Below are 25574 nucleotides of genomic sequence, written 5' to 3' on the forward strand. Positions count from 1 at the left end.
TTCTCTTTTATAATTTAAGTAGTCAAATCTTACCTTGTTCCTTTATCTGACGAATTTGTCTTACAGTTTCCTTTAAAATTGCACATTTATCCGGTTTAACATTGAAATTGTCAATGTCACTCAGATTAGCAGATATCAGCTCAGCCAGTTCTTCAATATATTTGCTTTCCTGTTCACGGCGACGTTTTTCCCCACTGCAGATGAGACTAGAAACGGAAACAATGTTATTATGTATTTAAGTCACAAGTTCATAGGATCTCCTTTAATATACTTCACATACCAGCTAGCTGCTAAATTAATAGAGACACACACTTGTGGTTTTATTTTTCACTGTAAACCTCATGAAGCACAGAAAGGCAAGATAAAACTTAGTGTTTTAACTAACTCTGGACAGCAACTGGAGCCCAAACAAAATGTAGACCCCTTAGAAATACCATTCTCCACACACTTGCCAATCTAGATGCAAAAAAAGAAGTGAGGAAAGTGACATCTGTGGCAAGGTAACCTGGAATGGGGAGTTGGGGTCTGAGGTGCTGGCCATAACCCCTCACTCACTTCTCAAAGTGTACCTTGAGGAAAACTAAATTTGGAGCAGTGACACAGGCAAATCTTTCTCAAACTTCACAACAGGCAATCAAAAGAGAATGGAAACCAAGGTGCAGCAAGGAAAACTAGATGCTCAGTAAAACCTACATGAAAACTCATCTATTAAGGAGACATAAGGACTTCTACTCACAATTATCTGGCATGTCAGGGACATATTGAGGTGTACAAGTGTATGCATGCACACACAGGGGGGGAAAACAAGCTACTCACAACCCAAGATGGGGGAGGAAAAGATGTTCATAACTAGCAAAATAATAAAGACGCAGTCTCTGTTTTTAAGGCAGGTTGGGATGGTTCATGTATAACAAATATGTACATTCCTTTTTTTCCTCCTCACTCCAATCAAAGCAATTAGGTTGTTTTTTTTAAGCACAATATTTTTTACTGTACCACTACTACCTTGTTGATCTAACATGCTCTATATCTACATACCTGTGGGGGTTTTGCATCCTTTATTAAACCCTAATCTCCACCCCGCCCCTCCAAAATTAAATGTTTACTGGAAATTTTAGATATGGTATTGTTCAGTAGCAAGTTTCTCCCTGTAATAATATGGGTTTGGCTTGGGTTCATATACACAAATTTCACTATTTTAAGAATATGACCAATGAACACCATCTGACATCAAATTGCTAACACACCATTTCAGTTTTAAATACTGACAAAAGGATTCGTAGTGTCTCACTCCCATAATAAGCATTTTAAAAATGAATGTCTTTTACCCTGGTCCCGGATTATCACAGGGCAATGGCTTGCGTTTTCTTGAATCACTGGTCATTCCGTCCAAAGAGTTCTCCCCTAGTCCACTCATTCTTATCGCACATCAGCAACTGTAACAGTCAAGGAATAATCAAGTTGACTTTTTCTCAAGAATCCACAAAGTTGTTCAAAAGCACAGACTTCTGGCCAGATTCAATACTTATTATGAAACTTGTATGAGACATTTTTGGAAACATGCATTTGTCACATTCATCTATTATGGTTTCAGATGTAGACATTTTATATGCACACTTAAAAGTGTTACATGTAAAATAGTTCTCATGTTTATTGTAATTTAATCCTACTCCAGCCTGCAAGAACCCATAGAGATATACATGTTTCTCCCAACACCCTGCTCCCATACAATCATCCTTTGAAGTAAAGTAGGCCGAGAGAGAATTACTAGACCAAGGTCATCCCTACTGAGCTTTGTGGCAGAGTGGAAATTTGAACCTGGGCCTTCTCCATCTAAACCCAACTACTATACCACAATGAGGAAAACTATAAACATCTTGGGACTCTTTCACATGGGAAGGTTCATTCCTTTCTCTTTCTTGCTTTTAAAAGGAGGACACAGATTGACAAAGTTTGATCACATTGCTTTAGTACAATACAATACTAATGGAGGAAAATATTTTCCTTTATAATCTGAATTGGGACTGGGATGACAAATTTGATAGATCAAGAGCAATGTAAGAGAATTCCCTTTAAGATCACTGCACATTACAAGAGAGTGAGTGAGAGAGAGAAGCTTAACTATAGAGTTCAGCTGTATTACTTCCAATATTTTTTCCTCTAACAGAATATATATAAAATTCTGGTACATTTCCAAGGAACATGTGGTGATGTTGCCATTTTTAGAATAATTTTTTTTAAAAAAAATTAAAGATAAAACAGGTTGTTTAACTGTAACTTCTGATCTTTTGGTGATCCAGTATCATTCACAATGTAGGCTTTGCACCTGTGCAATGGTCCCTGCAGAAGGATTCCAAGCTCCTCAAAGCACTCTGAAGCTCCACCTTCACATGCAGAGCATGCTTAATATCTTCGGCAGTAGAACACTTCCCAGCTCAGTTCCTGAACAGCCGCTGTTTGAAGAAGGACTTTGCAAGGTAAATAAGATAAGGCAAGTAGGTACATCCGAAAAGTGGGGAGGCTGGGTGGGTGTTGTGAATAATATCAGATCACCAAAAGATCACCAGTGGGGTCAAAATGAACAGAAGAAATGAAGATGTGTAAGGAAGACACCAAAGAATCTAAACACTTCGAAAATACCTAAAAAAACATAAACTGAGTGTCCCTGTGTGTATGTGTGTGGTGGGGGTGTAGTTGACACATTGCAGTTGACAGTTGGCACTGTCCAATGATAGTCAAAATGAACAGAAGAAACGAAGGCATATAGTAGGGATTCATTATGAGGAAAAATTATTATACACCAAAGAATCCATACACTTGAAAAATAATGACTGCACATTTTGCTCCATAACTCCACTTCTACAAGCTTAGCTTTTTTTTTTTTTTAAATGAAAGCTGGGAATCCATGTTAGGGTTAGGATATGGCAACTTTGAATCCCCATTGTTTCCTATGGCAGAAATGTTCAAAATCAGTAAAAATCTTTTTAAAATAATTAAAAATCAAACAAGTGTCCCACTGTCTTGAAATCTGGGTGGTAGGTGGCACCCATAGGGGCCTATGCATCACCCAAATCTGGTGCCTTTAGGACCTTGTTAAGTGGTCCGAATCAGTCTGAATCCAAATTGAATAAAAGCAAATACAAATCAAATCTGGAGTGATTTGGAGGGAGTAGATTTGGATAAAACACAAATCAGAGATGATTTGTTTGGGGCACAAATCGAATTTTTAAAAATCAAATTTGTGCACATCCCTACCCAAAATCTGCCTCACCCACAGGTCTAAGGCACAATGATTAACAAAGAGCAAATTGGAAGACCAGGTAGTGGCTTGCGGCTACAGCCCTAGTGGAATGGGCTTTAATAGTACTAGGAGACATAACGCCTTGTTTGTCATAACAAGTGGATGATATCAATTGGACTAGCTATTCAGAAAGACTTTGTCAGGAAACAGGTTGGCCGTTATTTATTATTATTTATTATTTATTAAATGTATTACATTTATAGACCGCCCCATCCAAAGGCTCTGGGCGGTGCACAAGTTTAAAAAGACATACAAACAAAGACCATTTAAAACACACTGCTTAAAACAACATAAAGACAATTTTTAAAAAATTCATAACCAATTAAAATACTTTAAAACAATTTAAGTATTGTTTGCACCTTCGAAAGCAATGAAGAGTCTGCTGGACTTTCTAAAGTCTTTGGTCCTGTGTAGGTAGAAAAAGAGTGCTCTCTGAGTATCTAAGGAATGGAGAGCGCAATCCAGGGGGAACAGGGTTCATGAAAAATGTAGGAAGGACAATGTCTTGGTTAATATGGAAATCGGAAACCACTTTTAGGTAGGATAGCAGGGTCAGTTCACCTAACAGCTTTATTGGGGAAAACAGTAACGGTCAGTTCACTAACTCTCCTCGCAGTAGTAATAGCAATTAGGAAAGCTGTCTTTAAGGAGAATAGTTTAAGAGAGGCTGTGGATAATCATTCAAAGGGCGCCTCCATAAGAGTGGAGAGTACTAGGGAGAGGCTCCAGGGTTCTGCAGTCAGGGTGGGAGTACAAGGTCTTAAGAGTTCCAACCCATATGAACTGAAAAGAGGGCTGACATATGGACCTTAATGGATGAGTTGGAAAGTTATGAGTGTTTTAAGGTCAAGTATAGAACGACCTGACATAAGGAGGCGGTTATTGATTTGAAGCCCTTAGACTTCTCATAGTTTACAAATATTTTCCACTTACAGGAGAAGTTTTCATCTGGTGGAAGCTTTCCTTTGTGGAGCAAGATTTAGTCTAAAGGTTCACCCTCAAGGCTGTCATGTTCAACATTCATAGGCTGTGGTGGAGGAACTTGCCCCCGTTCTGTGAGAGGAGGTCCACACACTGGTGGCGACAGAGATGGAGGCCCCAACACAGGCACAAAAGGAGGGGGAACCACGGCTGCCTCGGCCACCACAGTGTGAATATTATGCATTTTATTTATTTATTTATTGAATTTATACCCCACCCAAACTTACGTCTCTGGACAGCCTTTGTCTTTTGCTGCATGATTTTGCTCACAACCCACAACAGGAGAAGGTAGGTGGAAAGAGGTAGTAGAAATGCATGTTCCAGGGGTTTTAGAAGGCATCTCCTAGGGACCCTTTGCCCAGTATCACTCTAGAGCAGAAGAAGCAGCACTTCCTGTTGTGATGAGTTGCGAAGAGGTCTACTTGGGGAGTCCCCCATCGTCTAAAAAGATTGGAAAGGACGCTATGGTTGACCTCCTATTTGTGCTGGCAGGACGGGTCTGTTTTTCTGCTGAGATTGCCTGACAGAGTATTGTCAGTGCCCCTGATGTGAAGGGCCAGTGGATAAAAGGTATAGTTTATGCACCAGTCCCAGAATTGGATGGATAGGTTTCACAGGGATCTGGAGACCATGCTGCCCTGTCTGTTTATATACACGATTGCAATCATGTTGTCCAGTAGGACTTGGACTGTTTTTCCATTTAGTGTTGGCAGGAAAGCCTTCAGGACCAGGAGAATGGCCACAAGTTCTAGGAAGTTTATAAGAAGGAGTGATTGTTAGCAGTTCCAGGGCCCCTGCGCTTGAAGTCCTGCACAATGAGTGCCCCATTCTCTCAGGGAGCTTTCCGTTGTAAGAGACAGAGTGGCGACAAGAGCATAGAATGGGATGCCCATCATAAGATTATCTGGTAGAGCCCATCAGAGTAGGGAGTCCTATACTGATTGTAGCAGTAGAAGCTGGAGGCACTGGCTGTCCACACTGGGTCTGAAATTTTTAGAGGAGCCATAGTTGGAAGCAAACGTGTCTCCTAGCATGATGAACAGTCACCGTTCAAGACACCATCAGACCCAAGAGGCACTGGATGGACTAAGCTTCCTGGATTGGTCTGGACCAGAGAGAATGAATCATATGAAGAACTGAGAGTTATCTTTCCTCTGGAAGGAAAGCTCATTTCAAACTCATGTGTAGAATGGAACCAGTGTATGTTAGAACCTTCTGAGAGATCAAGAAGGACTTTTTGAGATGGTCCTGGATGCCCAGTTGTACACCGTGAGCACCATCTGAATGTGATTGGTGAGTAGTGTTTTGTCTGGAGAGGTGATCAGCCAGTCCAAGTATCACCACGCCCTCTGTCCTAAGGTAGGCGATGATCATGCTCTTGCACTTCATGAAGACATGTGGAGCCATAGTGAGACCATATGAGGAGACTATATATTGGCAAATCTGGTCCCCCCATGGTGAACTGGGGGTATTTCCTGTGTCGTGGACAAATCCCCACGTGGAAGCAGGCATCTTTGAGGTCCAAGGTGGCAAGTCATTCTTCTGCTCTAGGAGCAAAAGTAGCTGTTGGAGAGTTAGCATTCTGAATATCCTTGTATGGATGAACTTGTTCAGAAAACATAGGTCTAATATTGGCCGGAAGCCTCCATCTCTTTTGGGTACTTGGAAGTACCTGGAATAGAACCCTGGCAATTGGTCCTTCTGTGAAACCGGTTCTATCACCCCTTTGGACAATAGTTCTTGAACTTCTGCTGGTAAGGTAGGAGTTGCCAGGGTGTATTTCATCCGTAGGAAAGGAAGAGTGATAAGTAATTCTATGCCATAGTCAGTGGAGGCCACTCTAGAATGAGAGTGGACTCCATAGGTATAGCAGGAGTAGCCTACCCAGTAGAAAAAGCTGGATGAGGCAGTTCAGAAGGCCATGGCACAGATGGTTGTGATACCGGTTGTGGTGCAGGAGAAGGATCATGGAGACATTTGAAAGAAGAGTCTGCCCTGGGATAGAGGGCTTTTGAGATGTTGGTGGTTGATCTAAGTCTTTTGAGTTCCCAGAGCCTTCTGACAAAGCATGGGTCCAGGGCCCCAGACAAGCTCCAGTAGTCCAGCCACCTACAGTAAGGTGAGTAGGCAGGGAGTGAAAAGTGAAGCCTTTCTTTCCAGGGCTGAACATGAAGATGAGATGGTGAGCATTGAGAGGTTGTTTGCACTGGGGAAGCTGATGATGTTTTTGGAGCTTCCAAAGCACCAGTGCTATTAACAACAATTCCGAGGCCAGGGAGGGAGAAGCCTTTGAACATAGAGCCAGACAATGTCAACGGAGAAATTAGAATTGACTCAATGTCTTGGAAGAGAGGATAGTCCTTTGGCATCCACAGGAAGCTGCATCCCAGGACAGGCATCGAGATGGTAGTAAAAGAAGTGGGTGCTTCCTTGAGAGGTGCATGTCTCAACAAGGCTTGTAAAGTCATCTATGTTGATGAAGTTCCAACATCAGCAGAGCTGGGCTATGGAGACGACCAATATGTCAGTGTCAGGATCGATGTAGGTATCGATGCTGGTTTCGATGGTGGGGCAGTCAAAATCATTTTGACAATCTCTGGCAAAGAAGATGACGAATGTGAGTGGATGGCTTGAACAACCAATTGAGATGGTGTGCTAAAAGCATCTGGTGTCAATATCAGCGAAGGTTGACAGGGTTGTGTCAAGGGTGATGGGTGGCTTGACGTCGAAGCAGATGTCAAAGTCAATGGTTGTGCCAGTATAGGAGTCGAAGAGGCATACTGAGATGCAGTTTTTGGAGTAGATGATGACAAGGTCATTTTTCAGTGTTTCAATTCTGAGAAGGAATCGTCCTTCCACTGCTTCAATTTCTTATGATGCTTATGGCCATCCTTGGAAACAACATGGGATTTCTTGATGGAGTCAGCAATGAAGGAGACAGAGTCAATGGGCATAGGGCTTGCTTGTACTGGGTGACCGTCAAAATGTAACTCCCTGCTCTTCCAAGTCTATTTTGAAAAGGACAAATTTACAAGCGCAGGTGTTGTAGTCTTCCCCAAGACAGAGCAAACAAAGATCAGAAGAGGGAAGGGCTCCGCAACAGGAGGAGCAGTACTTGAAAATCTTTTTAGAGCCCATTAGCCACAAAATTGAAATGCTAGGCAAAAAATTGTCAGGAAAAACAGAAGTCTGGGAAAACTAATAATCAAACCATTAACTTTTATTTACGGAACAGTATAAGGGACAAAAATCCAAGGGAAATGTCCACAACAGCAGTCAAGAAAGAACTGAGCTGAGAAGTGTTCTGCCGCTGAAGATAACGAGCATGCTCATTATTAAAGCACTTTGAGGAGCTTGGAATCCTTCCACAGGGACTACTGCACAGGCACAAAGCCCCCCGTCGTAAAGGATGCCAGTTTACTATTAAGATCACCAAGGTTTCCAGTCAAAATATTGTTGCTGAACCTTAATTAGCTCTGAGTTTTTTCCCTCTAGATGAGTTGCAGAATCTCTAACACAAGGACTGAATTATCTTTCTAGTTGGCAGGGTAAAGATGAACTTACTTACTTACTTATCTATCACACTTGTATACCGCCCCAAACTTGCATCTCTGGGCAGTAAATTGGAAATATTTGCCTTTGCTATCAGTTAAATTTATTACAGGGACCAACTAAACCAGAAACCTGAAGTGTTTCTTTAGTGGGTACAAGAGACAGGGCCTTTTCAATGGTGGCACCTTATTTACTGAATTTCCTCCCCAAGGAGATCAGACTGGCTTTCTCTCTGGCCATATTAAATTCTGATTCCCATGCTTTTTTCCAGTCGAGATTTTTATAAAAATATTTTCAATATTGTTTCTAATAATTATTAACATACTGTTGATGTTTGTAATATTCTGAGAAATTAAAAGTTTTTTTTAAAAAAATGACAGTGAATTCATGTTTGTGGAAGGCAGTTCTCAACTGGCTCAACTGCCACAAAAGCCAAATTACATGTTACACTTTATATAGTTTTGCCCTTAGCGTGTGCGGGTATGAGTTTAAAGTTCAATAGCACTCATGGGGGAGGGGACTAATAAGCCTGCATCATGCAGGGGTATTTAGCCCTTTCCTGCTGCAGCCGGAAGTTGCAGGAGGGAAGCTTCCATTGGCATCAATGGAAGTTTCTCTATGGAGGCTAATAGGAGCCTTGGAGCACAGCAAGCAAGGGTTAAACACACCCCTACCCACATGCCACAGTTATGACCCTCATTAGCACCCTACCATTACTATTTAACAAAAATGCATAGGGCCAAACAACATGTTTAATACAACACATGATTTGGTCCTAAATATAAACTCTGTTAGTTCCATAAAGTCCCTGTTACATTCTGAACAATTGTTCAAGGCACACACATTAGAGATGGCACTCCTGTCCCCTTTCCATGTATTGCATAATCTGCTTCCTTTTTTATAATTTTATGTAATTTTTTAAAAAGGTGTTATAAAGTGTTATAAAGTTTGCATGATAATCAGAACGTGGGGGGGGGCAGTTACCCAAGAAAAACAAATTGTGAATTGTATGCTTGCCACTAGATGGCAGGAAAGTATCAAGCAACTGGACAAGTAGCATTTAAAGAACAGCAAAATCATACCCACAAAGAAGGACCACTTCTAGCAGAGGGAGGGCAGGCATTTCTAAGTTCAGTCATGCAAAAGATACAGATAAGACTATTAAGAAACCAGCTTTCACCCTTATGTGGTTTGCAAGTCCAAAATTCTGAAGTAATATGACACAGAAAATACATGCAGTTTCCAGTATTTGGTGCTGCTCTCTTAGCAACAGCATTCCTAAACAGACACACTGTTTTGTAGTGCTAGAAACTGCCATGGAAAGAGCATAAAATAAGATAAATGGCTGGGGGCAAGCTCAGGTAGGGTGTAGGTACAGTCAGGGTTGATTAAAAAATAGAAATTTTTTCTCATTTAAATTGCCTTTAAAAAATTCATAATGGACCTAGATCAAATCATCATGAATATTAATAACTTCTAATTATATTCTATGAACATGTTAACAGTTAACAATACGGGGATAACAGACCTGATCAGTCCTATTCTGCAGGTGGTATACATGCAGCATGCACAAACACAAACACACACACACACATCCTATCAAGCCCTTGACACACAAACCCCTTAAAAGTGCAACAACAAAGAAGATCAATGAATGAATAGTGGATTTGGGGGGATGGAGTAGATCTGAGCAAGGATATAAATGCACAGGATGGAGAGGGGGAGGGAATTGAAAGTGAAACAAGAAGTGAGCAGGACATATTCATGCAGTCCTGCTCACTACAATACAAGCATAAAATAACCATACAAAATACAATATACAAAGAAGCAGCAAGAGAGACAATCATATAAACAGCCTGGGTAAAAAGCCAAAATTTAATATGCTTTCTAAAAACTGTGATGGAGTCTGAGGAGCAAATAGCCACTGAGAGAGCATTTCAGAGTCTGGGGGCAGCAACAGAGAAGGCCCTGTCCCAAGTGCACGACAGCTGAGCCTCCCTCATTGTCTACACCCAGAGCAGAGCCCCCTCAGATGAGCCCGTCAAGCGGGCAGCAACCCTTGGGAGCGGGCAGTCCCTTAGGTATCCAGGGCCCAAACCATTAAGGACTTCAAAGGTCAAAATCAGCACCTTGAATTGGACCCAGAAACAAACTGGTAGCCAGTGCAACTCTTTCAAAATTGGTGTGATGTGATCCCAGCAAGCAGCTCCAGATAAAATCCTAGCTGCCGCATTTTACACTAGCTGCAGTTTCCGCATATTTTTCAAGGGCAGCCCCACATACAGCACGTTACAATAATCCAGCCGTGACGTGACTAAGGCATGGGCAACTGTGGCCAGATCTGCCTTCGAGAAAGGGATGCAGCCAGCACACTAGACGAAGCCATGCAAAGGCACCCCTGGCCTCCACCTCCACCTGAGCTTCCAAAAGCAGAGCCAGGTCCAGCAATACCCACAAGAATTGTGATTTAAATCATTAAAATTGAGTCCTTCTGTGAAGTAATTTAAATTGTGTTTTAAATCAAATCAACCCTGGGTACAGTAGACATGTTAGAAGACCAACAGCCAGTTCTGGAGTTTTAAAAAAAGCCTTTGATGTCTTCAAGGGGGGGGGAGAGTATGTTTTAGGGCCCTCATTTGAACTTCCCAGTATACTAATGAATAAATAGGTAGAAAGAAACCACAAGATACAATTTTAGCTTTAAGAGCTTATGATCAATACTACCTGTTGCCTATGAAAAAATGAAATAGAATGAGTGATGATATATTTCCTCCTCAAAAACAATTAGTTCACTTAATGTACTGAATAACAGTGAAGCTGAAAGTCTGTTCTCCATCCCTCTATTACAATAATGCACATTTCCATTTTTCCTTGGAGGTACAATTTAACTTGGAACAATGTCCACAAAGTTGTCAGATCAGAACATTTTAAAATAAGGAACATCTAGGAGCTACTTCTCTGTTTTATTATTTTGATTGTATTCTGAAATAAAGAGCATCTTCTAAAGAAGTGAAGGTCTTAGAAACAAGGAACAGTGCCTGAAAATGAGATATAGCGGCAAGTCTATTTCCCTGGCAACAGTACTGTAATATATCCTATGCAGACTTTCATCATTTCCTAATAATATTACCGCTACTGTTTTTACAATGTGGAAAGCCATAGCATGCTGCAGTCACTTTGCCAAGGAAGTCCAGAGAGGCTGTTCTCTTGCTGCTTGGGTGCTATACTGAAATCGCTTAGTGATAGCTATTTTTCATGCAAAAAGACACCTTCACAACTAAGCAAATTATCCAATGCATTGTTAATGCAAAAATCACTCATTAAAAGTGATCTACCAGATATGGAGGCACAGTTGTAGGACGTTTAGTTAATTTTATTGGAAACACACCACTCTTTGAAGCATTTCCAAAGAATGACACACTAAAGTTTCCAGTGTACCTCACTATTAAGATCAAACACTCAGGCGACCAGTGAAAAAAAGAGTTTGCCATTACCTGAAAAGTAATACAGAACAAGAATATGGCTCCACATATTGTCAGATATCAAATCATGACATTAATACACAAGAATAACTCTTTGGAGTTATTCCAAAACACAGTGACTGCTACAGCTCTCACATTACTCTTAAGTAATGTCGTGCAGAGGTGCCCTTTGGACCGGACGTCTGGGCAGAATTCCGGTCCTCCACACTGGGTGGGCCCCAAATATCTTACCAGGGGCTGGAGTGGCTGTGCCACTGGCCCATGCTGGACGGCCGAACGAGCAACTCTGCAGGTGGCTGCAGCCAGTACACAGTGTGCTTGCCGATCTCCTGTCATGTGCAGCTGGGGGGTGTGTGTGTGCTGAGGGCTGAGCAGGCCTGTCATCACATGTTCACAAGTCATACTGTGCAGAAGCAGCTCATCTGCTCTAGGCCCAGCCAGGCCCAGTGCCATAGCCGCTGTGGATGCAGGACCATTCAGCCCTCAGCCCCCAATGGCCACGCACGACAGCAGCTGTGTGCGAACCCCAGACACCCTCAGGCTGTGTGCTGTGTGCGAACCCCAGACACCCTCAGGCTGTGTGCTGTGTGCGAACCCCAGACACCCTCAGGCAGGCTGTGTGCGAACCCCAGACACCCTCAGAGTTGCAAGCTTGGCCATCCAGCACAGGCTGGTGGCACAGACACCCCAGCCCTCAGCAGGACATTTGGGACACCTCACACACACACACAAACAAATCCAATTGCAGATTGCATCTTTAAGTGGCAAGACTGTCAATGCCAAATATGGTATGTGCAGCTTTTAATATGAACCCTTGACGGGTTCATAATACGGGGGGTTGATGAAAGTAACTTGGTGGTATCTTTTTCGGCAAGCAAAATCCCGTAAGGGGAGAGAGGGTGCAAACATTTTGGATAAACCAGAAGAGGACAGAGTTGAACCAGGAGTAGAGCAGATCCATACCAGGTCAAAAAGATCAAATGACAGTAAGGGAGATAGCACATGCCAACACCAGGTAAAAGATTCAGTTGCAGGGTCAAGGATCTACATTCATTTACTACTTCTTGCCTCTCAGAGCATTGTGGGGGACGTGATCCCATGCTGGGTGACCTACTACACCAGCTGAGAAACAGTGAGCATAATGGAAATCTGGTGGAATCTAACAAACTAGAAAACCTAGGAGGACTAGAGTCCACCACAAAATCATTATGGATTTTGGACAATATGGTGAATTGAAAGGAAATGTGTTACTAAGGACATGCTATTGCTCTCCAAATCAAAATGCTGAGAGTGGCCTGGAGTAGGAGAAGCAAATCAGAGAGTCATCAAAGAGAGATGGAGGTGGAATAATGGGTGACTTCAATTACCATCACATAGACCAGGCAAATCCACATATGGGTACTGACAGAGAGGCCAGATTTCTAGACATCCTAAATGACTGTGCCTTAGAACAGTAGGTCACTGAACCAACCAGAGAGAAGGCAATCTCAGCCTTAATCCTGAGTGGTGCTCAGGAACTGGTGCGAGATGTCAGAGTTGTATAACTATTGGGGAATAGTGACCATAGTGTGATCCGATACAGCTTATATATGAGTGGAGCACTGCCAAGGAAGACCAACACAGATGCTTCAGAAGAGGAAACTCCTCAAAAATGAGGGGACTGTTAAAAAGGGAGCTGAAAAGGAAAGTCCAGAGGATCAAAGCACATGGAACTTGTTCAACACCACAATAATAGAAACTTAGTTGGAATGTATATCGAGAAGGAGGACAGCTACTACCAACTTCAGGAGGATGCCAGTGTGACTAACAAGTAGAGTCAGGGAAGCTATAAAAAGGAAGAAGAATTCCTTCAAAAAAATGGGAGTTCTGTCCAAATGAAGAGAACAGAAAGGAACAAATTCTGGCAAAAGACATGCAAGGCGACAATAAAGGACGCAAAAAGAGAGTTTGAAATACATGACAATAAAAACAATATAATAAAATAATTATGAAAAAAAGTTTTTAAAATTATTTTTAAAAGTTAAAAATTAATTCTAATTAAAAGCCTGTGAAAACAGGAGAGTCTTGAGGTTCTTCCTGAAAACAAACAGAGAAGGAGATGCTACTATTTCAGCAGAGAACATATTCCAAAGCCCTAGGGCAGCCACACAAAAAGCCCAGTCATGGGTCACCACCAAACAAGCTGTTGGCATCTGTAAGCGGACCTCTCAAGAAGATCGTAAAAGGCGGCAGGGTTTATGACAAAGGAGGCACTCTCTTAAATAGACAGCACCTAAGCTGTTAAGGGCTTTATAGGTAAGAACCAGCACTTTGTATTTCACCCGTAAACATATTGGCAGCCAGTGCAGTTCTTTTTAAACCAGTGTTATGTGGTCCCTTCATGTTGTCCCAGAGACCATTCTGGCCGCAGCATTCTGTACCAATTGTAGTTTCCAGACTATGTACAAAGGCAGCCCCATGTAGAGCACATTACCACAGTCAAGCCTGGAGGTTACCAGCATAGGTACCACTGTTTTAAGGTAATACGCCTCTAGAAATGGACATAGCTAACAATCAGCCGAAGCTGTTAAAAAGTGCTCCTGGCCACTGCCTCAACCTGAGAAACCAGGAAGAGCTTTGGGTCCAGGAGCATGCCCAAGCTACGTACCTGATCTTTCAGGGGGAGTGTAACCCCATCCAGAACAGGAAGATCTAAACCATCTCTCGGATACTGGCCCTGCACAGTCAGTACTTCCATCTTATTTGGATTCAACTTCAGTTGTTATCCCTAATCCAGCCCATTACTGCCTCCAGGCAGGTATTTAAGGAAGATATGCCTTTTCTTGATGAGGTCGGCATGTAGATTTGAGTGGTCAGTAGATTTGGGTGTCATCAGCATATTGATAACACCCAGCACCAAACCTCCTGATGATCTTGCCCAGTGGTTTCATGTCGATGTTAAAGATCATTGGAAACAGTATGGAGCCTTGGGGGACTCCACTTTGCAGAACAAAAGTCTCAAAGTGACACCATCTGGAACCTGCCAGAGAGGGAGGAACGGAACCACTGTAAAACAGTGCCACCCAATCCCACTTCCCTCAGGGAGTCCAGAAGGATATGGAACTTCATACAACCACAGTACTAGAAGTACAGTACATATAAACCACAGTACTAGAAGCACAGTTGGAATGTATACCAAGAAGCAGAAAAGGTACCTCCAAGTTCAGGAGGATGCCTGCGTGGCTAAAAAGCAGAGTCAGGGAAGCTATAAAAGGGAAGAAAATTTCCTTCAGAAAATGGAAGTCCTGCCCATATGAAGAGGAAGGAACATAAACTCTGGCAAAAGAAATGCAAGGAAACAATAAGGGATGCAAAGAGCAGGTTTGAGGAGCATATAGCTAGAAGTGTTAAGGGGTATAACAAAAACTTATTTAAATATATCAGAAGTAGAAAGCCTGCCAGGGAGGTGGTTGGACCGTTAGATGATGAGGGTGTGAAATGAATTATTAAGGAGGAGAAGGAGATTGCAGAGAAGCTAAATGAGTTCTCTGCATCTGTCTTCACAGTTGAGGATACTGACCATATACTCTCTCCAGAATTGAGTTTTTCAGGTTTAGCAGCTTAGGAACTGGGTGAATTTGAACTGAGAAGGGAATGTTCTAAACTGTCTTGAAAAGCTTAAAATTAACAAATTGCCAGGGCCAGATGGCATCCACCCCAAGAGTTCTGAAGGAATTCAAATGTGAAATTGCCGATCTCCTAGCAAAAATATATAACTTGTCCCAACAACCAGGCTTTGTACCAGAGGACTGGAACGTACCTAATGTAACTCCAATTTTCAAGAAGGGATCCAAGGGGGATCGGGGAAATTACAGGCCAGTTAGCTTAACTTCAGTGCCGGGTAAATTGATGAAAAACATACTTAAGGACAAAATTGTTAAGCATATAGAAGAATGGGCCTTGCTGAAGGAGAACCTGCATGGCTTCTGCAAAGTAATGTCTTGCCTCACTAGCCTTTTGGAGTTCTTTGAGAGCGTCAACAGGCACGTGGAAAAAGGTGATCCGGTTGACATAGTATACTTGGACTTCCAAAAAGCTTTTGATAAAGTTCCCCACCAAAGGCTCTTGAGGAAACTTAGCAGTCATGGAATAAGGGGACAGGTTCATGTGTGGATCAGTAACTGGTTGAAAGACAGGAAACAGAGGGTAGGTATAAATGGAGAGTTTTCACAATCAAGGGAAGTAAAAAGTGGGGTCCCCCAGAGATCGCTACTGAGACTAGTGCTCTTTAACTTCATAAAAGATCTAGAAGTTGGGGTGACCAGCAAAGTGGCTAAATTTGCAGATGACAATAAACTATTTAGGGTAGTGAAATCCACAATGGATTGTGAGGAACTCCAAAAAGATCTCTCCAAACTGGGGGAGTGGGTGACAAAATGGCAAATGTGATTCAATGTAAGCAAGTGTAAAGTGATGCACATTGGGGGGGGGACCCAACTTCACATATGCACTGATGGGGTCTGGGCTGTCAGTGACTGACCAGGAGAGAGATCTTGGGGTCATGGTGGACAGCTCATTGGAAGTGTCAACTCAATGTGCTGCAGCTGTGAAAAAGGCCAATTCCATGCTAGGGGTCATTAGGAAAGGGATTGAAAATAAAAATGCTAATATTATAATGTCCTTAGACAAATTTATGGTGCAGCCACATTTGCAGTACTGCATGAAGTTCTGGTCATCGTACCTTAAGAAGGACATTGTAGAACTTGAAAAAGTGCAGATTAGGGCAACCAAGATAATTAGGGGCCTGAAGCAACTTCCTTATGAGGAAAGGCTACAGCATCTGGAACTTCGTAGTTTGGTAAAGAGGTGACTATGGGGGGACATGATCAAAGTGTAGAAAATTATGCATGGAGTAGAGAGAGTGAACAGAGAGATTCTTCCTCCTCTCACATTAGAACCAGGGGTCATCCCATGAAACAGAAGGCCGGGAGGACTGACAAAAGGAAGCACTTTTTAAATCAGAGCATAATCTATCTATGGAATTCTCTGCCATGGGATGTGGTTATGCCATTAGTTTAGATGGCTTTAAAAAGGGGCTTAGACAAATTCATGGACGGCAGGACTATCAATAGCTACTAGTCTGGGGCCTATAGGCCACTTCCAGCATCCGAGGCAAGACCTCTAAAGACCAGTTGCAGGGAAGCAACAGCAGGGGAGAGGCCCTTTCCTCTTGCCTGTGTACTTCTCAGAGGCCTCTGGTGCGTCCCTGTGCAAAACAGGATGCTAGACTAAAAGGCCATGGACCTGATTCAGCAGGGCTGTTCTATGACCATTTCAGTGGTAAGTACCTTACTCATAATTTCTTCTAAAAATACCAAAACAAAAAAACACCAGTTTCCAGCTTTCCCTGAGCATGTTCTGGTGTAAGAAATAGTGTATTGCAGCTTATTTTGTGGTGAGGGTGGCGAGGGCCCCAAAGATCTTAGGTACAGGCTCCAAAATCACCTAGGCGCACTTCTGATGTTGCAGTTTTCAAAAGCTGCTTACAAAGTTCCTGTCCCGAGCTCTGGAGTTCCTACCTTCATAAGTAATGTGCCAACCTCTTGAGATCCAGTAAATATGGCACTGATTCAGAGATTAACAAATTAATCATAAAAGCCCTACATTTGATAAAATGTCTCCTATTCCATGTTTCATCATAAACCCTCTGACTTGCCAATCACGCCTAGAGTCTTCCATCCAACCAACTGTAAAGGAAAGGGCACTTGAGGAGAGACATTGTTAATGAAGGCTACCAATGTTAAAAACCCTCTGCCAAGTCTAAGCAGCGCATTTGCAGAAGAATATTTAAGAATTAAGCACATAGTCTATCAATGGTTAGAGGCAAATATGAAAACATTGACTATTGTCCTGACTAATAAAGTACTCCTAAGGGCTGCAGGGGTGCAACAGGAGCCCTCACACAACTCCCTCCCCTCCCCAGCACAGCTGCACAAGAGCCTTTAGACCAGGGGTGGGGAACCTTGGTCCTCCAGCTGTTTTTGAACTACCATTCCCATCATCCCCAGCCACAATAATTGTGGCTGGAGATGATGGGAATGGTAGTTCAAAAACAGCTGGAGGACCAAGGTTCCCCACCCCTGCTTTAGACTCTGCAACACTCCTTGTAATCCAGAAGGGCTCTGCAAGATCGAAAACATGTCATGGAGAGTCAAAGCCCTTCTGGTGTCAGCATCCTGGAGTCTAAAAGCTCTTGTGCAACTGCGCTCATGCCCCTGTAGCTCCTAGAAGTGCTTCACTAGTCAGAATGCCAGCCATTGTACTCACGCATTATCACCATGAAATGTGATGGGAAGAGTTTTCACTAACACTTAATATTTTTAAGATTTGCTCATTTTCTGCTTGTCAGAATCTGCATAATACATGCATGAGAAGTCCTACATTCCTTTTAACCTTACCACAGCTTCAAAGGGGACATCAGCAGAAGCAGCTCTAAGCTCTTCTATGCCATAGCCACTAATGCGTGAGAGAAGGAGAAAAGGTAAAAGAAGTCATTTTCTGGGTTGATACACCATATCTGCTGCATGATGGAATGTTGGGCATACATGAAAGCCATACACAAGTTTCAGACTCAATACCTAAAGTCTAGAGCCAGCATCATAGTGCTGCCAGTTTCCACCTGTAGATGGGGAAAATGTGCTGTTTTCAACACAAAACTCAAAATGTGTCATCCTGCAATAAAACTCTGATGCTACTTGGAAACCTCTAATATATTGCCATTATTACAGTTTGCCCAAACAAATATTGCTGCTCATATTGATGAATTTGCAAATAGTATGTTTATCAGATAAGCTCAGATGAAGCCCATGTCTTCCTGCCATCCGTGAAGAAACTTCCTGTTTAGAACCAACGCTTAACCAGCCCAAACAAAATGAAGTCCAGGTTACGAACTTGCAAAGCCAGATTAAAAACAAACACAGAAATGCAAAGGGAAATAGTTGCAATGCAAAGTTAAGCTGAAACCAGTTAAAAATGTCATGTCACATTGCTGTAAATGAAACTAATTAAAATTATGGAACAGGTATTCCATCATGGTAATATTCAGGAAAATGTAGCAAGTACAACAGCAAATTCTTCTAGTTCATGCCAGAATAAAATACCTATGATTTAATCTCAGAGAAAGGTCACTAACTTGTAAAAAGCTTCCATGTGATTATTTATTTATTTATTTATTTATTTAGCTAACTTGTTATACTAAAATTGTACTGCAAACAATCACCTCCACTGGTGACATTCTCAACACAAATCAACCTGATGTCAGACCATACCACAGCCCTTGTGACTAAGTGTTGGCTCTCAGCACTTTTATCAGGAATGACTTCCAGAAGAGGCAGAAGACAGGTACAATATTTCTAACTCTTATGCTGCATTTGATACTATCGGGCACATGGACCTCTTTGTACTGTGTCATTGTCTAACTCAAGTGGTTTACTATGGCTGCAAGAACTATTTAGAGGCTTGTGGTTCTAAGTATCATTCCGTCAACATAAAAGCCCTGAATATAAAATACTAATTCCGTATTTACTTCTAACACCAATATTAAATTAAGTAATCCAAAAACCTTTGGTTTAAGCGCTTACATGACTGCAATTTCCATGCTTCCGGGGAAATTTCCAGGGAAAATGGCAAGGTGCCCATCTCAACTGCCAAACTATATAGGTTGTACAGTCTGTGCACAGTTGCATATATTATACTGGCTTTAGAATAGAGGCTTCATATATCCACACACCGCTCTGGTCTTTCAGCTTGAGATTGGGCTGGGGGAAGGATGCCTTCAGGCAGAAATTCAACAGGGGCAGCTTCCCCAATCACTTGTCCCTAGCAAATTTTTGCCCGATGCATCCCAAGGCACAAGTCAAAGTCTGCAGACTGGACAGAATATTTAGATTTTATGATCAATATATAATGTTCAGGGCTTATAATGATAGAATGTAGAAATAACTCCTTATGCCAGTGTAATACACCAATTAAATGACAACTTGTTTAAAAGGGACAATTACAGCTCCAAAAGCTAAATAATGGTATTCCCTAGTTTCTGGGATTAATTAAAGGGCATGAGCACAGAATGACTATGTGTTTCTTGCAGGAGAGGTTCTTCTACATCAGGGGTGGGGAACCTTGGCCTTCCAGCTGTTTTTGAACTACAACTCCCATCATACCCAGCCACAATTGATGGTGGGAGTTGTAGTTCAAAAACAGCTGGAGGGCCAAGGTTCCCCACCTCTGTTCTACATGAAGAGACCCAGAAGGAGCTGGGCTAGCCCTGCTACTGAAAGAAAAAAAACTTCCCAGTTCCAAAAGTTAAACTTCAACAGCTAGTAAACATCCCCCACTCCTACCTCCCCCCCCCCAAAAAAAAACCTGTTGTAGGACAGAAATTTAGAAAAACTTGTGATAGGAGACAGTGAGCCTGCAGCATCTTAAGTAGTTTATTTGTACAAGGGACCAAGATTAATACTCAGTGGTCTGCTTCATCAGATGTATGAAGCAGGCCAGAGAGGTGATCAAAATTTACATGCATGCAAAACAGGGAGGGAAAGCACAAGTTAAAAGTAAAAGAAATAGAAGGAATCCACCATGAAAGAAAGGGTAATGAATTATCTAAATATGATCTATTTACACCAGAATATCAGAACAGAAGTATGAAAAGTTATTAATTAACTAACAGGTAAAACAGGAAGCCCTTGGTTCAAATCTTACTTCAGTCTTGAGCTCACTAGGTAGCCTGAAACAAGACATGTTATCTCAATCCCAGGCTCATATTTGAATACTAATAGTGAATTACCTGTAAAGATGTTCTAAAGATTACAACCACAGATAATGGGGCATTGTGGCAACGGGAATGGGGGGTGAAAGTTCAAGGAGGCTGGAAAATGGGCAAAAAATGCAAGCAGTAGCGGAATGAAGTACCCTACCATGCTCCACAGGTCTCCAGCTGTACAGGAATGACACATACACCCAGTCACAATTCCCCATTTTTCTACAAACTATAGTGGGGCATTTTTCTCTCTCTTTAAAAGAGGGCCATAAAATGGCTCCTTTACTCAAAATGGTAGCCAGAAATTACCTCGGAGGTAATTTCGAATCCATAGATACGTGAAATTAACCTTCTAACCCATTTTTTCTGCCAAGGCCAGGTGTCAATTACCCAACCATGGATACATGAAACTGCGGTTGTCGGATTTGCAGTTAGCAAAGTTTGCCTGTACTTTCTGTAGTAGAATATGCTGGTGGGAAGCTTTGTTTTTCATTTGTTTGTAGAAATTCTGAATATAATCATCAGATTTTAACTGTTCTGAACATATAGCACTTAGCAATAGCACTTACATTTATATACCGCTTTATAGCCGGAGCTCTCTAAGCGGTTTACAATGATTTAGCATATTGCCCCCCAACATTCTGGGTACTCATTTTACCGACCTCGGAAGGATGGAAGGCTGAGTCAACCTTGGTCAGGATCGAACTTGTAACCTTCTGGTTACAGGGCGGCAGTTTTACCACTGCGCCACCAGGGGCTCATATGGTTCTGTTCAGATTTTTAACACTCAATAATCACACCAATAATTCCAACACGACATCATGCTCAAGAGAAGCAGAAAATCCCTCTCAGATTCAAATTTACTATTATTCAAATTTACTTTATATGGTAAATATTCAATAAAATGAATCATGTTTAAAATGCATCATGTTTAAAGTTGACATCCTATAAATTTCAAACTGTTCTTTTACTTTCCTTTTCCAAGCTCATTAATAAAAAAATGTCTATTACATATCTAAACATGTATCTATTATATATTTTGAAGAATTTGCTTGTGGATTTGTTTGTGCAAAATAAGATCATGCTTCCTAATCATACAGATACCACAAGTTTGCACAAACAGATGAATGTACTATTTTTAACACTGAAATATGCCAGGTAAAAGCTATAAATAACATTTTTTTAAAAATGCAAAATGACTTTGCCCAGTCAATGACAGGCCTAGCCTACTAGTAGGGTATATTTGAATGTGTTCAAAAATGATCCTTCTATTAAATTTTATGATTGGCCCTAGAAGGAGAAATTATACTCCTGATACTGCTGGATAAAGTGGGGTTGCAAATGAATGAGTGTTAGACTTGGGCATGCCCTTCCCCAACTCATTGTTCTCTTATCTAAAAAGTTATCAGGCACTATATAATTGTGGGGGGGAGGGGGTGGATTCTTATCCACAAGCTTAAATTTTATATTGTAAGGTTCAGTAGTTTAAAATTTTCCAATTTCTGTTCCAGTTGACAAATAGTAGCTAAAGGGTTAACATTTTGCAAACCTAACCTAAGTAAATTTCAATAGGAAACACTGAAGCACACACTTGGTTCTCTCAATGTAGTCAGTGGGTCTCAAACATTTGTTTAACTTTGGCTAAATCATGCCCACAGATTTTATGCTTATAGTGGGAACTTCATGAAATATACATATTTTTAATTTTCACTTACATGTCCTTAAAATTCAAGCAAGAATGGAAGATTTTTCAATGGCCCATCAGGATCAGTAGGCATTGTGCATCACATTCTGTTAAATAAATTGAACAAGCTTCATGTTAATATAATAGTTTCTCCCAACTTCATTTCAAATGCGATCAAAGTTAAACAAACATGATATATTAACTCAATGAATTATGTTATACTTTAATCCATATATACTTTAAACCACAAATACACACACAGTTACTCAAGTAAGCTTCCAATTCAGTTCACATTTCTACAATGCTTGAACAATGAGTCAATTTAGCCTGATGTATGGGACTATCTCCATATTATGTCACTCCTTTCCTACAATCTTTAAAACATACCTACCCACCCACCCCCAGGCTACTGCAGGCGGACACATAAGAGGTGTTCCTGCTACCACTGTCATTTTAAATAAAAGTAAAACAGCAGTATAACTTTCTAGCCAGCTTCATGCAATCTGAGCTCATAAAAAGATAACCATGTACAGAGGCCCAGCAACAATACACATGGCCCATTTCCCCTTCCTTCCTCATCCCAAATCAGTAATACCCATGCCTTCACCACTGATTTAAAACATCAGCATCTTAATTTAAAGTGGTGGAAGCACCCTGTCTAGGACCAGTGTCAGTCTTCTGCAGACTAGATTCTATTCAACACTGAAAAAAGAAATAGTTTTAAGTTCTGCAATCATGCCTGGCACTGTCTATTAAAAAATTTAACACCACTACGATTTTATATCTAACTGTATCTGGTTCCTTGGGTGGGGAGGGGGCGGGATTTACTCAAGACAGCCATGCAAAGTTATTAAGGGGGAAGAGATAAATCAACTTTTTAAGCTATATGCATCTACTGTATCTTATTTGTGTTATCTATATCCTTCATTGATCCAAACAGATAGATAGATAGATAGATAGATAGATAGATAGATAGATAGATAGATAGATAGATAGACAGATGTGTGTGTGTGTCTCCCCCAGACAATTTCCCATGCAGACACTGACTAGACCCATACTTGCCAAGTTTCTGCAAGGTTGCTACATCATGTGCCTTCCAACTATGCCCTGGGACTTATTTTACAGTTTACTGTACATACTGAAATTTGCTCTTCTCTTTTAGTTATTTTCTCACATCTACAAACGGTACATGAAAGGCTTCAGAGACAAGAAAGAAACCTACATAAAATGACAGCACGGTTTATGTAAGTAATTTCCCAGTAAAAAAATACATCCCTACAGATCATGATCACAGAGATATTTATTGTTTGGCTGTTATTGAAACCAAAGAAGCAAAAGGCACCGACAAGTTCCATTTCTCTACTTTTCAAGTCACTTAAGTTTAGAGACTTAACTCATTTTATAATGCACATTGTGCTTAATAAGGTCTTATCAAGTCTGCTATTTAGCAAGCACTCCTAATTCTTTTGAAGAATTACAGTAACTTAAGTGAAGTTTTGAACAACAGCTGTGTGTTTGAATGGATTGATTCAGAACTGCTTGAAGGACTATGTAGAACAGGGATTATTGATGCTAATTAGAAAAATAAGTGGCTCCTGGAAAATATTTATGAGGCATTCAAATGTAAAGCATACACTATAGTCACAGCCAAATTTCAGTTTTTCAAAATTGATACTTCTAGTCAGACTACTTATAGATAATTACTAGTAGTCAAGTGAAGAGCTTTGTACACGCAAATAATTCCTTAAGAAATTTAACTAAAGCCTTTCATATCAACCAGTTGCATATGCATTTGCATGCAAGTTTAACCACTCAGTTAACATTGATGGTAGCTGTATTCAGATGCACTAACATTACCAATTAAAGGGCTGATTGGCAACTTGGTCACGTAAAGAGAAGCACCAAGACTCAACTGTCTCTTAATTACACACCTTTCTGAAGCTTTCATGGTAAGCAACCCCCACTGGCAAGGGAGATGAAATGAAAATATTTTTTTAAAAAACCAATCAGAAGTAGTACCCCTTAAATTCCTTTGCAAGAATCACAATTCACTTAACCATCTGTACAAATAAATTCTTTTGCAAGTCACTATATGACAGCAACTTCTCTATTATTTGCTATGGGGGTAGGAAAAACACTGTACCTGCTGAAACTCCCTGTTATGCACAAGGCAGGCACAGAACCCCAGTGCTATAAAGAAGGAGGCAATCAGCAGTGGGGGCACCAAGAGGACAACAACAACCACTGTAAACTGCTTGCTGTAATTACTGAATCAATCTCTAACTGAAGAGAACAGAAAAAGTATTTCCCATCCCCAGCCACATATATGCTAGGTAGGCAGGGCTTGCCTCAAAAGCATCCCAGCTCTCCTCCAAAGATGGCTCTGATAATAGCAGAGTGAGTAGGAAGAAGTCAAGAAATACCTGAAATATGTTAAAGATACAAAGTTACTGCCTAATCCTATGCACCATTGATCAGAGAAAAACAAACAAGTTTTGACACAAATGTGCCAGCACCTTGCTCCCTTGACAGTCATCTCAAATTCAACCTATCAAAGCGCTACATCAAACTACCAAATTTTATAAATAATTTTGTAGCTAGTAGAATTTTGCAAGGATACTTGTAAGTGGAAGATTACCTAGATGTTGAATCATATGGCCCTTCAGGAAACTTGGGAGCTATTTAAAAACTCTCTCAAATATAATTTATACTGCATCTTCAAAAAAACCACCAATCAGTCCAAAATCCATGACGTAAATATTGCTGAGCAGCAGATTCAAGGGATCTGAGAAGGATTCCTTTACAAACTAGAGACAATCACTAAAAGAAGCCCAAACATCAGAAACAGGAAGCTAGTCAGGGAAGCAACCAATAAGACAATTACATGACAAGAATATAAACAGCTAAATGAATTATTCTTATCTGTCTTCATTACAGAAGACGTTGAAACTGTGTCTAAAGAACTGCATAATTTTATAATCAATTAATTTTTTAAAAAGTAACAAGTCAGTGAAACTGGCATCCATGTGAAATGCTACAATGTTAAATTATTTTATCTTTGGACTAAAATATATTCTTTATAGATAAAAACAGTACCAATATAACACAATTTAAAAAAAAAAAGCAAGTCAGGAATTTATATTTCTAACAATTTAACAGTTAACTCAGGTAATTTGATGGAAAACATTAAGACCATTCATTAACTATAAGAATGTGTCTTGCTCAGGAAGACTCAGCAACTCCTGCCTCAACAACCTTCTGGAATTATCTGAGTAGTGTCAATCAGATAGAGATTAAATAATTAAACTTCCAAAAATATTTGGCTCAAGTCTCCAGCATAGTAGTTATTGTTGTGAACTATACCTGGTTTCGCACTCTGTACATGCTCAGAGGGAAAGAGGGAAAGTCACATCATACACAAACTGAATTGGTTCTTGGAGATGGTGACCATGTAGGATCTGGGTGCGCAAACAGAGATAGAGAGAGACACACTCAGAAAATTCAATGGGCTTTATTATAAAAAGTTGCTCATCAGGATAAAATAAAAACATGTTTCCAATTCAAGGTGTAGTGTAATGTGCCTAACTAACATATGTGCGTGCAATCAGTAATTACAGCTATCTAACAATCTAACAAATCCTAAATAAAACATTCAGAGAGAAGCAGAGAAAGAAGAAGGGGGGGCCTTAGGAAGGGGGGTAGCATTAGTAAGGAGGAGGAAAGTAGGGATCCAAGGCTTGTGAAGGCAGCATATTACTCAGATCAGAGGCTTGAGAA

The 25574-nt window shown here is 40.9% G+C and overlaps 1 protein-coding gene across 11 annotated transcripts in view; it reads right to left on the bottom strand.

The window, feature by feature from the left end:
- NCOA3 (nuclear receptor coactivator 3) overlaps positions 1 to 25574 on the bottom strand; it is a 203606-nt gene that overhangs the window by 46681 nt on the left and 131351 nt on the right. For 8 of the 11 annotated variants that reach the window (XM_053248086.1, XM_053248092.1, XM_053248087.1 and 5 more), the window contains 3 exons: positions 21829 to 21904; positions 1329 to 1436; positions 34 to 206 (listed from right to left, as the gene is read on the bottom strand). In XM_053248086.1, coding sequence (XP_053104061.1) covers positions 34 to 206; positions 1329 to 1417 — 262 coding nt within the window. In that variant the 5' untranslated portion in view covers positions 1418 to 1436; positions 21829 to 21904. Of the gene's footprint in view, positions 1 to 33; positions 207 to 1328; positions 1437 to 2326; positions 2346 to 17753; positions 17812 to 21828; positions 21905 to 25574 lie in introns of those variants that run through there. The other 3 variants (XM_053248090.1, XM_053248083.1, XM_053248091.1) reach the window with 2 other exon arrangements.

The sequence above is a fragment of the Hemicordylus capensis genome, chromosome 4 (genome assembly GCF_027244095.1).
Source record: "Hemicordylus capensis ecotype Gifberg chromosome 4, rHemCap1.1.pri, whole genome shotgun sequence".
Lineage (NCBI taxonomy): Eukaryota > Metazoa > Chordata > Lepidosauria > Squamata > Cordylidae > Hemicordylus > Hemicordylus capensis.